The sequence below is a fragment of the Saccopteryx bilineata genome, chromosome 1, assembly GCF_036850765.1.
Source record: "Saccopteryx bilineata isolate mSacBil1 chromosome 1, mSacBil1_pri_phased_curated, whole genome shotgun sequence".
In the NCBI taxonomy this organism is placed as follows: Eukaryota; Metazoa; Chordata; class Mammalia; order Chiroptera; family Emballonuridae; genus Saccopteryx; species Saccopteryx bilineata.
In genome coordinates, this window is record NC_089490.1 from 314,159,590 (window position 1) to 314,177,932 (window position 18,343).

Here is an 18,343-nt window from a genome sequence, read left to right on the forward strand (position 1 = left end):
CTCTTTGTGCTAAAGTTCAAGAGACTGAATTTAGGGGCACACGCACTTCTAGGTGGTATCTAGAAAATTCTTACTAAATGAACACTTTGTTTTTGGGCAGGGTAAAATTAGGTGTTGGCCTATAGTTATTTACTACTTTAACCAGTGCTTAGAATGGTGACATGAGTTTCATTCACCAAGGTTAGTAGAGAGCAAAAGAGTTTGGCAGAATCATAGGGCAGAAGCAAGAGTATGAGTTTTGAGAAGAAATAATTAAATGAATTCTCATTCTGCTACTTCTAATTTTATGGGACTTTGGAGTACATATTTTAGCTATGGAATACAAAACAGAGCACCCCCACCCCCCAAAAACAACAACAACAAAACAAAACGCTATGGTTGTCGTGAGGACAAAATTTCCTATCATATCTGCGAGCTTTTTTTAAAAAAAATGTGCTAGATAGACACCGGCTAGCAATGGTGAGGACTACAAAGATGCATAATAGATGGTACTGCCCAAAGGCAGTTATAAAAATGAAACAATACATAGACAAATAATTATGGTAAGTCCTTGTGAGAAGTACACAATGAAATATTAGGGAAATTACAAAGGAGAAAGGATCTTCTGGAGGATTAAGAAAAAGCTTCGTAGAGAAAGTGAATTTGCAATCAAGGCTTGGACAGGTGCACGTGAAGGTGGAGACCAGCTGTGGTGGAGCAAGGGCATAGGGACTGAGGAAGAGTGAGAAACTTTAGGAATATCCAATTTTTCTGGCCAGAAAGGGAGCAGAGGGACATGCAACAGGACATACTTGTTGGGCCTGTATTGTGGAAAACCTTTATTCCAGGTTTTGTTTTTTTTAAAGGCAGGACATGATAAGATCTGTAACTGCTTCAAATGTTGGTAAAGCACTAAAAAAAAAAAATCAAATATAATGTAAATCAGTAATATAATCTTCATTATTAGCAGATTTAATATTTGTAAATTTTTCTACTTGCTAAAATTTGCAGACATGTGTAAATAGAGTGGTGAAAATTGAGTTACTCAACACACACATTTCCGCTGTGTTCAAGCAAGGTGACGCTCTGCCTTTGTGCTTCAGCTCTCATGCTATAAACAAGTGCCATGTGTGATCTAACAACTACGGTGCCCCAACGAAGAATTGATGCTTCTCAGCTCTCACCCTTCCTGTCTGTCTGTCCCTGTCTGCTCCCCACCCCCCCTCTCCCGCTAAAGAAAAGAAAAAGGAAAGAAAACTGCATCATGAACTTTCTACTATAAACTAAAAATATTAAACACACATAAGATAAAAACAAACATATACCTTTGGAGGAGTCTCAGATCCTGGATATTCTCTTTGATCCAGTTTCTTCCAGCGGTCCATGAGTTTGGTTACCATAGGTGTACTAAAATCTACCAGCTGGAATCCTGTAACATTGGCTCCACCATGTATAAACCTCTCAAGAGAAATATCCTTGAATCCCTATAAAAATCAATATAACAGTTTAACTTTAGTTCATTATTACCATTTTGTTCTTCAGTGTTAACATAAATTAATAACAATATATATACTTATATATATAACTTAAATTAATAACTTAAATATATATACTTATATATATATAACTAGATTTCTAATAAAGTGATGACTGGAAACAGGTGGCAGATCCAATTATGTTAATTTAGATGTTTAAATTCTGTCATTCAAAATCTAATACATGAGAAAAGGGCATTAGTGTTTTTAGTTTTTTAACTCAATTTAACGGTAACTTCTTAAATGTGTTTGAATGCCTTTTATGAGGCATAAAGGGTGCTATAGGAGCTGAATATGATACCATCAAAAAGCGTCCTGTTGAGGACAGAACTGCCCTCTGGGTTATGTACAAATGTGTCTTATGTGAAGGTAATATCGAGGTCTCAAGTACTATGAGTTTGTGATGGATTATACATTTTTAAGGGCTCCGTTTAATTACAAAGCAGTCTAAAAGCAGACAGAGCTGGTAATTTGAGCCAAGGAGGGTAAAAGCTTTGATTACATCAGTCATCTGCAACCCGTACAGTCCTGGGAAGTGGAAGAGAGCAGGATTCATAGATTCCTGTGTGATAGGAATAAAGATGGTGTCCACCAGGTGGAGTCAGGATGCTGGGAAGCAAGGATGTCATCTCTTTTGATTCAGAGGTAGTTAATTGAGTTTCACTAATGCTGAAATCTTATTTTCTATTTATTTTTCTATCTATCTATGCATCTCTGTATGTATGTATGTATCTATCTATCTATCATCTATCTGTCATCATCATTATCTAATTTGTTTTATACCTGGTTCTCTTTTTCCCCATTAAATATTTAAGGTGGCTTTAAAGTTAAATACTCAATACAAAATATAAAACAAATAAAAAATTACAAGAAGAGCACAAAAAGCATATTAGGGAAGTGACTTAATAAAACCAAAGATATTAGCTCAGAGAAAAGTAAACAACACACACACACACACACACACACACACACACGTGCTGGTACATTTGTAATTGCAGTCTTTTCTGTTTTCTCTTAGATTTAGTAATTTCTTTGGAAAATGTAAATTTGATTTGATTGTGTTGCAAGAACTAAGAGAGAGTGTGTGCGTGTGTGTATATATATATGTGTGTGTGTATATATGTGTGTGTGCATATATATATATATTTGTGTGTGTGGAAGTAAAATATGCAGCAGTGACCTTGCAGTTATACTAGGGAGCAGTGCAGAAATCGGGGAGCAGAGGAAGGCCTGGTGCCACCGATCCTCTGCGTGTGTCTCAGCCAAGTTTTTTAAAACTTCTGTGTTGTTTTTTTTTAAAAAACATAACTAAAGAGGTTGCCTTACTAGCCATTATATGTACATTACTGTTTGGCTACCTAAAAGGCAACAGAGTGGTCTATTGGCAACTCAGCCAAGTTGCTCTGAAAAGCCCCAGGAGTGTGTATTAACAGCTCATACTGATGCTGGGCTTATTATGCATCAGGCACTTTGCTAAACACGTTACACAGATTATCTAGTTTAGCTCTCATAACAAGATTAGGAGCTAGATCCTATTATGAGTCTTATCTTATAAACAAGGAAACTGAGGCTCAGTGGGTTACTGTAAAACTGTTTGAGCTCACCCAGCAAATATGTATTAGAGCCAAGATAACTCTCGAGTTTGCCTTTTTATTCCATGCTTCTGTGCATTCTTACACAAATATGTGTGGTTTTAATTTTGGTATTAATCATAATGCCCCTGGGAGAGGCAACGTAATAAGAGTCCAGGCTCTAAATTCCACCTTCCCCACATGTACATTGAGAATGATAACGCTAAAGGAGCTAGCACCTCTGGTTTGAATTTAGTAAATACTAGCTATTAATTAATTCAACAAATATTTATTTCGTGCTTATTCTGTGCCAGCTAATTTGACACGTCATCAGTAACACTCTCACTTCACTGGGAAAGAACTAGACACCAGAAAGCAAATCTGTTTCTGAAATGGAGGAAAACACTGTCCATCAATCTCTAGCTAATAAAGTGTCAGTTGAACATTTGTTTGCTTCAATGAGAATATAGGGTAGACCCACAGGCAAGCAAATAATTTCAGTTTTCTAAAAGCCACAGTGATTCAACTATTGCATTAGTTGCTAATTAAGGACATTTTTATTTTCTTTCAGCAGTGGCTAAAATAGGAGGCCTGCCAAGCTTTCTTTTATAGCATGATCCCACAGCTGCAAGACACAAAGGCAAAGCTACAGCCCTCAGAAAAATAGTCTGATCTAAAGACTGATAAACAATAATCCACATTTCTCTGAGTCCATCCGGCTGCTATGCTAAAGGTAAAGGGGAGAAAAATATTGCCACATTTGACTGTAAACCCCTTCCAGCTATGATTAAATGAGTGGTGGCTGGTTCAGTTAACTTTAGCTATGTTTGTTTGAGTATAAACAATATTTTTAATTTTGTATATTTTAAAATAATTTTATATAGAAATTGATAGGATCTAGACTGTGAAGCAGTTTTCTTGGAAATAGTTACTTTGGTGTACATTTAGATTCCAGTTTTCATCCAGGAAATATTGTGGAACCGAAAGTTCTGGGTAACATTGTAATGAAATGATAATTCTACATTGGGGGAAGTTAAATAACTAAGAAAATGACGGCCCTTGTGGCTGTGGGGAGGACAGGGGAGAGACTTCCTATTTGTTGAAATGGGTTTTTCAACAAAGCTTGCCCATCCCAATAGCTAGTGAGCTCCTACGGAAAGATTATCTTTGAACTTAGGTTTTCTTTTAATTTTCATTTACAGTCCATACATCCTCTGAGGCAAAAGGGGAGAAAGGAAACTAATAAATTATACGTCTTTAGATATCTGATGCTATTGATAAAAACCTTTATAGGTCTATCACTTCATAGGTATTTAATAAATGTTCAGAAAACATTTGTGCTATTTTGCATTTCAGGTTCACTGTTTATCTAAATCATTGAGACAACTCTGGTGCAGTTAACAGATGAAATGTCAAGTTGGATGAGAGAGATTCTCTCTTAACATTACTGAAAATTTAAGTTGTTAAAAAATTGATTAAAGTATCCATTTTTGATGACCAAAGTAGATAGATGGTGGAGTCGGACATGGTCAATGAAGAAAAATGGAAAAACATAGGAAACACAAAGAAAAAAGTAAAACGATGTCTCCAAGTTTATGAACTCTTAACTGGGGTCAGTGTATTTGAATAAAAATATGTTGGACTGCATAGTTTGGGAACTGAGTTCTAGTCCCCATTCTGACACTAATTAGATGCCTAGAAGTGGACAAGCCACTTTATGCTCTGTATCTTAATATCCTTACCTTCTAAATGAGGCATGAATGGTGTGTGCCTCTATGTGCGCATGTGTGTGTGTATGTGTGTGTGTGGTGAGGGATAGGTAAGGAACAGATAGATTTAGTTGATCTTTAATGAATACCTTGAGGACTCTATAAATACTCCTTTATGCCAGAGCCTGGTGTTTTCCTAGTGTAAACTGAATATATTTTTAAAAATTAAAAATCTAAATGAGAACATGATTGTAACAGTTTGCCTTGAGGCAAACCGAGGAAGTGTCCACAGTCCCTGGTTGCTATTGGTGGCTATATTTAAATCATCTGACTGCAGGAGGACGGCTGTAGAAAGATCCTAATAAAAATCCGTAGAACACCTGTAAAGCCAGGTCCCCCTTGAAGGTGGTATGGGAGATGCTTACATGAATGGTCATTTTTTTTTCTTTTTGAGAGACAGAGAGAGGGACAGACAGGGACAGACAAACAGGAAGGGAGAGAGATGAGAAGCATCAATTCTTGGTTGCGTCACCTTAGTTGTTCATTGACTGCTTTCTCATATGTGTCTTGATTGTGGGAGAAGGCTCCAGCAGAGCGAGTGATCCCTTGCTCAAGCCAGTAACCTTGGGATCAAGCTGGTGAGCCTTACTCACACCAGATGAGCCCACGCTCAAGCTGGTGACCTTGGGGTTTTAAACCTGGGTTCTCCGTGTCCCAGTCCGACACTCTATCCACTGCGCCACCGCCTGGTCAGACATGAATGGTCTCTTTATAAATGTATTAGTTATTTACTAATTTTGGATTTATTTACTTAAATTAATTTATTCTTTGCCATCTGGACAGAGTTTCAATTTTGCTTTTGAGACTTAGGATCTGTGTGATCTTGGATAAATTACAATGTACAGAATAAATATCTATTTTGAGAATTAATCAGAATAATTACAGTACCCAAATAAATACAATGATATAAGCTGAGTGCTAGAGAATAAGTAGTCATTCAACAGATAATGAGTAAGGATAAGGGCCCTTAGTATAAGGTAAAAAAAAAAGATACTGTTTCTGACTTAATGAACTTGCGGTGTGCTAATGTCTACCTTGCAGCAGGGTCAGGATGTTGGACAATACCTGGTACAAAGGTGTTGAATATAGTGTTTTCCTGAATTAAAAAAAAAGGAATACCTTTTACTACTGGTGTATAGGGTGATTTGTGAACCCAGAAAAAAGTTTAGCAGATTAGGCATATGAGAACAGCTTTCTAGAAGGAAATGTTAATTGGGATTGGGAGGGGTGAGCATCTCCTGGTGGAGAAAAGAGCATCAAGGAGAGCTGGGAAAATAAGAGCAGCAGGAGTCGAGTGCCTGGGAGTTAGCTGGTCTCTGGAAGGGCCGCCTGATGTGGTGGAGTGGGAAAGAGGCTCTCGGGCCAAGCAGGGCTAAGTCATCCAGGGCTTCGTTCATTAAGATAAACAGTGTACGTAATTTATCCTCATGGGTTTTAAGTAGCAGGGTGCTTAGACTTAGAGTGCATACTCTAGTAGACAATGGTGACCACTGGGGCAACGGCAGTATGTCGTCTTGAGAGAATCGCAGGGAGTTCTGTGGAGGAACGAGATGACCAGTACCAGCAGGTACAGTTGAAAAGACCACAGGTCTTTTCCTTTCATGAAGGCCCTGAATTCTTGTACTGTATTTGTTCTTTTCTTCCTCTCTTGTTCTGCTCTTTTGTGATCTGATGATTTTATTTAGTGGTATGTTGTGATTCATTTCACGTTATCTTTTGCGTTTCTACTGTCGTTCTTTGTTTTGTGGTTACTATGAGGTTTACATAAAACATCTTATAGTTAGAACAGTTTAAGCTTATAACAATGAAATTTTTTTTTTTTCTTTTCTTTTCATTTTTCTGAAGCTGGAAACGGGGAGAGACAGTCAGACAGACTCCCGCATGCGCCCGACCGGGATGCACCCGGCAAGCCCACCAGGGGCGACGCTCTGCCCACCAGGGGGCGATGCTCTGCCCATCCTGGGCGTCGCCATATTGCGACCAGAGCCACTCTAGCGCCTGAGGCAGAGGCCACAGAGCCATCCCCAGCGCCCGGGCCATCTCTGCTCCAATGGAGCCTTGGCTGCGGGAGGGGAAGAGAGAGACAGAGAGGAAAGCGCGGCGGAGGGGTGGAGAAGCAAATGGGCGCTTCTCCTGTGTGCCCTGGCCGGGAATCGAACCCGGGTCCTCCGTACGCTAGGCCGACGCTCTACCGCTGAGCCAACCGGCCAGGGCCTAACAATGAAATTTTTAACACAGCTATCAGAGGGAAGGGGGAAGAGGGGATGGGATCAAACAAGGTGAAGGAATTAGCCAAAATTATATATATATAACACATATATACAGACAACAGAGTATCAATAGCCAGAGGGAAAGGATGAGTGGAGGTATTGGTAGAAGGGCAAGGGGAGAAAACCAGGGGTGGAAAGTAGGGTTTTTTCCCCCGTCTTTTCATGTTAGTAATTTGTGTCATTTAATTTCAGCTTGAAATGTTAACATTTCTTGGAAGGGCACTTATGGTGATCGACTCTTTCAGCTTTTGTTAGTTTGAAAAACTCTTTATCTCTCCTTCAATTTTAAATGACAACTTTGTCAGGTAGAGTATTCTTAGTTGGCAGATTTTTCTCTATTAGCACTTTGAATATATTATCCTACTTATTTGTAAAATTTCTGCTGAAAAATACACTCATAGTCATGTTGCAGTTCCCTTGTTCATGACAAGTTGCTTCACTCTTATTTAAGAGTCTCAGTTTTTTATTTTATTTAATTATAATGCATTTCAATGTGTGTCTCTTTAGATTCGGCTTATTTGTTTTTGTTTTGTTTTTTTTTGTCTTCCTGGATCTAGATGTGTGTTTCTTTCCCAGTTTAGGAAAAATTTCAGCTATTATTTCTTGAACTGTCTTTCTGCTCCTTTGTTTCTCTATTCTCCTTCTGAGACTTCCATAATGCATATGTTAATCCCTTCGATGGTGTATCATGAGACTCTTAAACTATCTACACCAGGGGTCCTCAAACTACGGCTCACGGGCTGCATGCGGCCCCCTGAGGCCATTTATCCGGCCCCTACCGCACTTCCAGAAGGGGCACCTCTTTCACTGGTGGTCAGTGAGAGGAGTATAGTTCCCATTGAAATACTGGTCAGGCCCTGGCCGGTTGGCTCAGCGGTAGAGCGTTGGCCTGGCGTGTGGGAGACCTGAGTTCGATTCCCAGCCAGGGCACACAGGAGAAGCGCCCATTTGTTTCTCCACCCCCACCCCCTCCTTCCTCTCTGTCTCTCTCTTCCCCTCCCACAGCCAAGGCTCCATTGGAGCAAAGATGGCCTGGGCGCTGGGGATGGCTCCTTGGCCTCTGCCCCAGGCGCTAGAGTGGCTCTGGTCGCGGCAGAGCGATGCCCCTGAGGGGCAGAGCATCGCCCTCTGGTGGGCAGAGTGTGGCCCCTGGTGGGCATGCTGGGTGGATCCCGGTCGGGTGCATGCAGGAGTCTGTCTGACTGTCTCTCCCCGTTTCCAGCTTCAGAAAAATACAAAAAGAAAAAAAAAATAGAAATACTGGTCAGTTTGTTGATTTAAATTTACTTGTTCTTTATTTTAAATATTGTATTTGTTCCCGTTTTGTTTTTTTACTTTAAAATAAGATATGTGCAGTGTGCATAGGGATTTGTTCATAGTTTTTTTTTATAGTCCGGCCCTCCAACGGTCTGAGGGACAGTGAACTGACCTCCTGTGTAAAAAGTTTGGGGACCCCTGATCTACACTCTCTTTCATTGTTTCCTTTTTGCTTATCTGATTGAAATCCTCTGTGCTGACTTCAGGTTAGCTGCTCTTTTCTTCCACTTAATCTAGTGTGCCATTAACCCTACATTGAATTTTGCAGTTATTCTTCAGTTTTGTGATTTATGTTTGTAACCTTTTTATATTTTCTGTTTTCTTGTTGAAATTCTCATTTTGTTTGTGTGTTGATTTCCTGGTCTCAGGAAGCATTTTTATGACTTTTTTTATATATATATATATATATACTCTCTTTTGGGTAAATCAGCTCAGACTAATCTCCTGGTTGTCTTGCAAACCTGTGTGTTTGCTCAAGCTGCCTTCTTTGTTCTTAGTGGCTCTCAGTAGTTGAGGGTGTCTAAGTCTGTCAGTGTCTCAAAGGAGAGGATCACAGTCAGCACCTAGATGTAGGTGATTATAACCCCGGCCCTCAGATAGCAGCTTGTAAAGTATGCACTCAAACCTATTTAAGGAAAGAATGGGAAATGGGCATCTTGCCTATCTCTTCTATACTGAGTCCTGGAGGGATAGCCTTGGCAACACTTTCATATGCTTCCTGTTAAGAAATGCTTCATTGTTTGTTATAGTCCTGCGGGGACTTATGAAAGCAAGCTCAGTTGGCTATCAGATTCAGTTGTCCCTTGGGCCGCATAAGCAGAAGGTGGAGTGCCAGGCATGTGTACAATCACAGTCTCCTTCTAGAGATATGTTGGCAACCTGGTTTTATAGTTAGAGGAAGCTGGAGGAAAGAAAGTGGCATAAATGCTCACCAGCTTCCCTGGGCTTCATAAAGGATCACTGCCAGCCTCTAAATGTGTGAAGCTAAGCCGAAGAACATGGACTCTAAACCTGTGAAGATGGACTCACAGGCTGCAGGCTGTAAAGTATACAGTCAATCCTCTTCCAGGAAAAGACTGGAAAATGGGTGTTTCTGCCTTCTCCCTTTGTGCTGAGGCCTGTCCCAATAGTCACACTGAATGCTCACGTGCCCATTAAAAATGGCTTATTTTTCTATACTCCTGTTGGTCTTGTAGATGTATGTCCCACTGTCTTCCAGAGGTAGATATATTTTGGGATGGGATGGGGTCTATTGAGTAGCAGGGATGGCAAATCCTTGCTCCTCATGAAAAAGCTGGGAGTTGGGGATTCCCTCCCAATACTATGGCACTATGCCAGGGTTAGTGTTTATGGACAGAATATGTGTAGGGTTGATGCTGGACATGGCTCTTCTCCATCCCCAGACCCTGGTGCCATGGCCTTGGACCCTGGCAGGAAGCTATGGAAGAGAAAGTAATAATAATGCAGCTCAGGTTTTACTAAGGACAATGGAAGTGAGTCACCAGATAGTATCAAGGAGAAACAGCACAGAACAATGCGTATGTGTCCCTCCTACCCCCTGTTTGCCTGGTCACCTGCTTGCTTGCCTATAGACAGAGAGTTTCGCTTAAGTGATTGCCCAGGGCTTAGCTATAAAAACTGTGGCCTCTATCAGTGGGAGCTTTCACCAACCTGCTGTTGTTGGTGCTCACCTGTATATAAGAAATACAGGCTATGTCTCCTCCCTCTGGTCCTCCTGTGGTTTCATTGGAGTCCCAAAACAACACAAACTGATGTTTCAGTTCTGGACTTCCTGCGTTAAAATGTGTCTCAGCCTTTCCTACCCATTTTATTAAGGGTATTTCCTTAGTTGCCTGATGTGTAAGAGTCACTCAGCTACTTTCTGGATTTCTCTCAGAGGAATTTCTCTGTGTGTGTATCTGTGAAATGAAAGATGTTCAGGAGCTTCTTAGTCTCCATCTTTACCCCTCCAACTAAATCAGTCTTGACGTGTTGGTTAAACAGCCACCCCATTAATTCGATATTGTAATTGTAAGTTATAAATGGAATGCTTTTTGTAATTTCACTTTCAGAATTTTTGTTGTTAGTGCATAGAAATATGTAGATTTTTCTATATTGACATATTTTATATAACCTTGGTAAGTCCATATATTAGTTCTACACATTTTTATAAGATTTCTTAGGATTGTAATATATATAAAATCTTCTTTCTTAATCTGGATGTTTTTTATTTGTTTTTCTTGCCTTATATACTTTGCTTACACCTTTGTATAATGTTTAATAAAAATGATGAGGAGGGCATTCTTGTCTTGTTCCTGATCTCAAGAAAAAAATAATTTGGTTTTTCAATATTAAGTATAATTTTTTTAAAGTGACAGAAGAGGAAATAAAGAGACAGACTACCACAATCACCCCTACTGGGATCCACCCGGCAACCCCCCATCTAGGGCTGATGCTCACAAGGAGCTATATTTAGCACCTGAGGCTGATGCACTCAGAGCAACCGAGCTATCCTCCACACCTGGGCAACATTCCAGCCACTGGCTGTGGGAGGGGAAGAGGGAGAGAGGGAGAACAAGAAGATGACAGAAACAGATAGTCACTTCTCTTGTGTGCCCTGACTGAGAATCAATGCTCTATCCACTCAGCCAACTGGCCAGGGCCAAGTATAATATTAATGTAATCTTTCTTTTGATACTGAATTGACTTCACATTTGGGAATGCTATGCATATGTTCTCAAGAAGTAGCTGTTGACCAATGCAGTGGTCGGCAAACTCATTAGTCAACAGAGCCAAATATCAACAGTACCACGACTGAAATTTCTTTTGAGAGCCAAATTTTTTAAACTTAAACTATATAGGTAGGTACATTGTTATGAACTTAATTAGGGTACTCCTAAGCTGACCTTTACTAAAAACATGCCTGCATATGGTATTTTGTGGAAGAGCCACACTCAAGGGGCCAAAGAGCCGCCTGCATGTGGCTCGCGAGCCGTGGTTTGCTGACCACTTGCCCAATGGAACAAAAATCACTCTGGTTTTGAAAATCAGTTTTTAAAGAAAGTCAATAGATTCTATATTAATAAACTATATTATAATGTAGATATGCACGAATTATTGGCCTAGTCATGTGTTACGATACCATCAACTACATATGGTAAAAGCTTGGTGATTTTAATGAGAGTGATGGTTATATTCCCAAAACAAATAACATTTCTTTTCTACCTCATATGTTGTTACTTAGTCATTACACAGATAAATATGCTACCATCTACTAGGGCTCTTAAGACAGGCTGTGATACCCATTAGGATGTTATATCTATTTATATTAATTCCACTTTGTATTGGCTTGTCAATGTCAGAAATTCATTTCTGGCATGACAATGTTTAACATATTGACTTTCTTTGAATCCCATTGTTGGTAAGAATAAAATGTCAAAACCCTCTATTTGCTAGAATCTCCTTGTATAATATTATTGTAAGTGCAGATATCTCATAAACATAAGATTTTTTGTCTTATAGTGATTAATACCAGAATATCATAATTTAAAGATTTATAATATTTATATTTTTAGAAGATATATTAGATCATCCAGACTATGGGCCTACTAAAAGTAATGGAAAAGATCAGTTAAAATTTCTAAGTATTTGTATAATAATCACTTAAGTAGTATGATTATACTTTATTCAAAAACACAATACAGTAAGAGTTTACAATCTACTGCTGCATTTTAATATCACAACTCTATAGTGAAGCCCAGTTCACTAGAGACTAAAAATTCCTGTCAAAGTGTGATGGCCTGCTTTTCCTATAAAGATAACAGATACATCTCAGTCCCTTTGCAGTCTTTGGGTCCTTTTCTTCTTCAAAGACAATATTCTCACCAAAGAAATACATGGTGAGTAAAGAAACAATGAAAAAAACATTCTAAACTTTTCTAAGATATACCACTTTTGAGATCAAAATCTTGGGCAGATGGTCCTCTAATAATGACAGGAGAATGGCCCCCTGAAAGGCTAGTTTACCACTACATGGCAGAGTTAACAAGATATACTAGTGAGCCTTGCCAAGTATTTAAAAGAACTTGCCTTAGGCCATTAAGGATTTTATGCAAATGCATGTATCTAGTTCAATAACCAACTATATTTAATATGAAAAGCTAACATAATTTTAAAAATTTGAATTACAATAAAAACTTTCTTAAATAGCCATTTCAATCTTGTTTTTCTTAAAATTAGAGAACATTAGTCACCAGTTTCTATCATTCTTGTGATACCTCTAAGTATTAGCGATCTTTATGCATAAAGTGGTGCATTTATCATTTATAAAGAGAAAAAACCATTATTTAATTTGCCAAATGATATCATAGTAAAGCAAATACTGTAATTAGTTTTAAAGGCCACTTTGGCAGATATCAAGCTAATCTGCATCAAATATATTGAATTCTACATTAGAAATATAATGATCATTAAAATAAAAATATTATCTTATGCTATAAAAAGCTTAGTAAGTAATATAGTGTAATCATTTATTGGAATATTATTTCAAGGCACAATTGAAATAATTTTAAATGCTTGAGAAATTCTTGTGAAAAATAAAAAAGAGTTCTTACCAAGTTTGCAATGATATAATGGTAGCCTTTAACATGCTTTCCAACACTCACAATCTGTAAAGATATGACAATAGGAGAAAATCAATTTAAATTTACTGAATGAGCATACTTTTAAAAAGTAGAATTCTTACTATTTTAGTATAATTCCTTGTAGAAGATTCATAAGCCACATTAAAAATTAAGTGATTAAGGAAAGAAAAAAACACCTCTGATTTTAAGCATTGTAAGTATAAACACTCAATTATTTCCCTATACCTGTGCAAAAAACTGCAAGAATATAATTCTCTCAAAGAGAATCACTATATTATAAAACACATCAATAGTTTACATATTTTTCTATGGAAAACATATATAAACATAAGAAGCCTAAAATGATTTTGTTCTAAAAATTTAGAGGTACTTAATTTATTGGTAATGTATAGAAATGTGCAATAGAATGTTGGATGTCTTTAACTGGTAGGAATGATTTTCTGTGAGTAGACTGGATTATTGCTATGAGCAGCAAGCAATGTCATTCTAAGGCAAATCTGTTTTTAGGTACCTCTGATACCACAGAATACTTAGTTAATTGTCACTTGCATATGAATATAGCAATATTTTATTATAATAAAGAAAATCAGGAGGAGACATCATCAAGATACTTTTCTCTCTGTTACATTAATTTTTCCCTAAGGATGTTTTTTCAGAAATTTTTAGGAAATTAGAAACACAGAATTTTAAGAAAAAGAAATAATAGAACTTGAAGAAAATGTACAACTTATTTCTGCACTGAAAAGTGAAACTCTTGTTTAAAAACTAAATATTTCCTTCCATGAAAGACAATTTAATGACAGTTAGTAATGAGCAGCTTCGTAACCTCAATCATATCCTCAAATGTAACAACACAGTATATGATTTTCATGTACTTTCCTTATCAAAAAAATTTTTAGTTTTTTTAGCATATTAATATGCTTTAAAAATATTTGTTTGTAAATTAGTGAGTTGTACATGAAATAAAGGAAAACCTTATTTAAATCTAGAAGATGAATGTCTAAGAAACAGTTTTACATATATGGCTAGCAGTGGAATGGAATCATTGCTCATCTCTTTTTTATTTATTACATCTAAGATCTCCTCTATTTTCCCCCAAATTCATCATCTGTATATTGTATTGTGTGTTCACCACCTCAAGTGAAGTCTCCTCTCATCACCATTCATCTTTTTTTAAATGGCAATGTTGGCCCTGGCTGGTTGGCTCAGTGGTAGAGCATCGGCCGGGCGTGTGGAAGTCCCATGTTTAATTCCCAACCAGGGCACACAGGAGAAGCACCCATCTGCTTCTCCATCCTTCCTCCTCTCCTTTGTCTCTATCTCTCTCGCAGCCAAGGCTCCACTGGAGCAAAGTTGAAGCCGGCTCCATGTTCTCAGCCTCAGGCACTAGAATGGCTCCAGCAGCAACGAACAATGCCCCAGGTGGGCAGAGCATCACTCCTTGGTAGGCATGCTGGGTACATCCTGGTCTGGTGCATGCAGGAGTCTGTCTGACTGCCTCCCTGATTCTAACTTTGGAAAAATACAAAATAAAAATAAAAAAAAATATAAAAAAAAGCAATGTAATTTTATTTAATTAATTAATTAATTAATGACAGAGACAGAGGAAGAAAGAGATAGAGACAGACAGGAAGGAGAGAGATGAGAAACATCAATTCTTCATTGCAGCTCCTTAGTTGTTCATTGATTGCTTTCTCATGTGCCTTTACTGGGGGGCTACAGCAGACTGAGTGACCCCATGCTCAAACTAGCGACCTTGGGCTCAAGCTGGTGAGCCTTGCTCAAACCAGATGAGCCCATGTTCAAACCAGTGACCTCAGGGTTTCGAACTTAGGTCCTCTGCATCCCAGTGTGATGCTCTATTCACTGCGCCACCATCTGGCCAGGTAACCATTCATCTTTGTCTTTAAGTTTCTGTAGTTTCACTACAATGAGTTTGGATTTTTACTTTTTAATTTTTGTTATATTGCTAGGATTCCTTGTACTTCTTGACTATGAAGATTGCCTGTCAACAATTCTCTACAGTATCCCTTAAAATCTCTTCCAAGAAGTTATTGTGTTTGCTTCAAACAGATGCTGCTATGTTGGTATTACTGTCTAAGAGCCCATTTTATAATTATTTATCCATTTCCAGATATCCAGATGGCAATGGGTGTATCAACTCAAAATACAATCTACCTGCAAAAGGCTGTGAAGACAAATTCTCATAGATAATACCTCTCTCACCACACTAAGCTCAAGCCAAGACAAAAAATAGTTAGTTGACTTTTTGAAAGGTAGTAGATTTTCTTCTTTTTCTCTCTCTTTAGTGAGAGAAGAGATAGTAGGCAGACTCCCGCATGAACCATGACTGGGATCCACCTGGCAACCCCTGTCTGGGGTCAATGCTTGAACCAATCGAACTATTTTCAGCTCCTGAGGCTGACATGCTCAGACCAACTGAGCTATCCTCAGCACCTGGGGACACAATAGAATCAATCAAGTCACTGGCTATATAAGGGGAAGAGAGAGAAAAGGGAGAGAGTGTGGGAAAGAGAAGCAGATGGTCACTTCTCCTGTGTGTCCTGACTGGGAATCAAACCCAGACATCCATATACTGGGCCTACCCTTAATCACCTGAGCCGCTAGTCAGGGCCTTTTTTTCTTTTTCTTTAATTGAGTTGTTATCCTCAATAGTCTGGCTTAATATGAGATCTAATATGAGATTTACTATGAGATCATAAGCCCAAAGTTCCTGTTCTTTTTTAATTTTAGGAAGACAGGAAGGGAAGAGAAAAAGACACAGAGATAGAAACATTGATCTAGTCTTGTATGTGCTCAGTCCAAGAATCGAACCAGCAAGTTCTGTGCTTAGGAATGATGCTCCAACCAACTAAGCTATCTGGCCAGGGCTTAAAGTTTCTGTTCTTGGGTGAGCATTAAATTCTCAGTCAGACTACCCAATCTGGCAACTTCTTTTGGTGCAGTCATCTTTGATTTTTGGTTCCTGAAAGTTTTCACTTTCTTGGAAGCTAAGCTTTGCATTTGTAATGTTTTACATAGTATTTCCCCCCCTCCCTGAAGTGAGGAGCAGGGGGCAGCAGACAGACAGCCTCCCACATGTGCCCGATTGGGATCCACCCAACATGCCCAGCAGGGGGCGATGCTCTGCTCATTTGGGCCGTTGCTTCGCTGCAACCGGAGCCATTCTAGTGCCTGAGGCAGAGGCCACAGAGCCATCCTCAGTGCTCAGGCCAACTTTGCTTCAATGGAGCCTTGGCTGAGGGAGGGGAAGAGAGAGATAGAGAGAGAAAGGATGGGGGAAAGGTGGAGAAGCAGATGGGTGCTTCTCTTGTGTGCCCTGCCCAGGAATCAAACCCGGGACTTCCACACACTGGGCCAACACTCGACCACTAAGCCAACTGGCTAGGGCTTACATAGCATTTTTACGTGTTTTATAGTGCCAGATGTATTATGTTCACAATGTATGTAAAATAAATTCCCTTCCATAATCTTTCAATAAAGATGAGAACAGGCAATAAATAAATGGAATTATAAAGAAACTTCAGTAAAGAAACAGCTTAATTAGTCATCATAATGGGTAACCCAAACCTGAGTGATTTATCATGGGCCAAGTAGCCTGAAGCCCTCTTATTTTGGGGGCATCTCAGATACAGCTTGTGCAAAAGATGATTTTCAAGGCGCATGATGGTTGGTACTCAGTTGTGAAACTGCATACTATTATTCAGTTGACTAGAGATTCCTACATTTGACTTCAGCAGGGATTGTTGCCACTGGGCAACCCATTATTTATCTCTTACCGATTCACCATAACTTTGCTGTGGCCTTTATGCACCCTCTTTAAACCCCTGTACTCATTCTGCCTCTTCTCTCTCAACATCCTCTGCTTGTGAATTCTGTGTGGCCTTAGTCAATAACCTCTGCTGTCTCTTAAATTCACTTTCAGGTATAAACACTGTAAGTGTTAAAAGGATGTGGAACCAGTGGAAATTCTGCACTGGGTGCCTCTGTAAAGAAATCATTGTCAGTTCTAGATTGCCTGGTAAAGAACTGTAATAAATGAAATGTTATGTAATACATTTTCAAAGGGTGAGGACTTATAGAAACCGCAAAGAACCAAAAGTGACAAAAATCCTGGCAGCAAAGGCCTTGCTTGCAGAGCTTGATATGCATCAACATTCTGGGAACCAAGGGCCTTAGGGAGCAGTGATCTGCAGATTTATTTACCTGGCTGGCAATGCTAGAAAGAACACCTTTTTTGCTGAGCCAGATCCTGGCTGGGAAAGAACAAATGTCCGGCACATGTTGTTCCAAAGGCCTCATTGCCTTTGAACAGACACCACTCTGAGCTGGCGTAGCCACTTGACTGGATGGACATTTCTTTGTGAAAAAAAATCCAATTTATACCCCATAATAAAGTACTCTATACTTAGAGTGTTGCTTAATTTTTAAAAAATGATTGTGTAAAATTGACATCATAGATGTTGTTTCACATCTTTTATCTCAACCAAAGTGGAAGACTATCTCATGTTTAAAAAAATCTGAGTGACTTGAATTTGGATGTAAAATAATCCATGTGGCTTTTTATATTTGTTATTCTTTTTTAAAGAGGGGAAAGAAACAGCTTGAGGTGAATGACATGAATGTAAAAGAGCACTATCTTCATTCAAGTATGTTGGCTGAGTTGTTGAGAGGAAATAATACCTAGGGTGAGGACTTAGTTGCAATAATTAATTATGGGCCCTGGCCAGTTGGCTCAGTGATAGAGTGTTGGCACGGTATATGAAAGTCCTGGGTTCATTCCTGGTTAGGGCACACAGGGGAGGTGACCATCTGCTTCTCCACCTCTCCCCCTTCTTTCTTTTTCTCTCTCTCTCTTCCTCTGCTGCAGCTATGGCTTGAATGGTTCGAGTGAGTTGGCCTGGGGCACAAAGAATGGCTCCATGAACTCACCTCAGGTGCTAAACTAGCTTGGTTGCTGAGCAATGGAGCAGCAGCCTAGACAGGCAGAGCATGGCCTGGTAGGGGGCTGGCTGGGTGGATCCCGGTCAGGGTGCATGCTGGAGTCTGTCTGTGCCCTCCTGCCTCTCACTTAATAATAAATAAATAAATAAATAAATAAATAAATAAATAAATATGGCCTTTCATAATGACAGAAGATTGTAGTAGAAAGTCTGCATTTCCATTTATTTTTATCTTAGAAGAGAAATGATGAAACTAGACAAAGAGTTCTATAGAAGAGGGTTAAAAGGGGGATTA

The 18,343-nt window shown here is 39.0% G+C and overlaps 1 protein-coding gene across 8 annotated transcripts in view; it reads right to left on the minus strand.

The window, feature by feature from the left end:
- GRIA4 (glutamate ionotropic receptor AMPA type subunit 4) overlaps nt 1-18,343 on the minus strand; it is a 397,987-nt gene that overhangs the window by 78,234 nt on the left and 301,410 nt on the right. For all 8 annotated transcript variants that reach the window (XR_010727609.1, XM_066247650.1, XM_066247649.1 and 5 more), the window contains 2 exons: nt 13,055-13,108; nt 1,305-1,463 (listed from right to left, as the gene is read on the minus strand). Coding sequence is in view for 7 of the 8 variants with exons in the window: in XM_066247650.1 (XP_066103747.1) it covers nt 1,305-1,463; nt 13,055-13,108 (213 nt within the window). In the remaining variant the exon portion in view is untranslated. The remainder of the gene's footprint in view (nt 1-1,304; nt 1,464-13,054; nt 13,109-18,343) is intronic.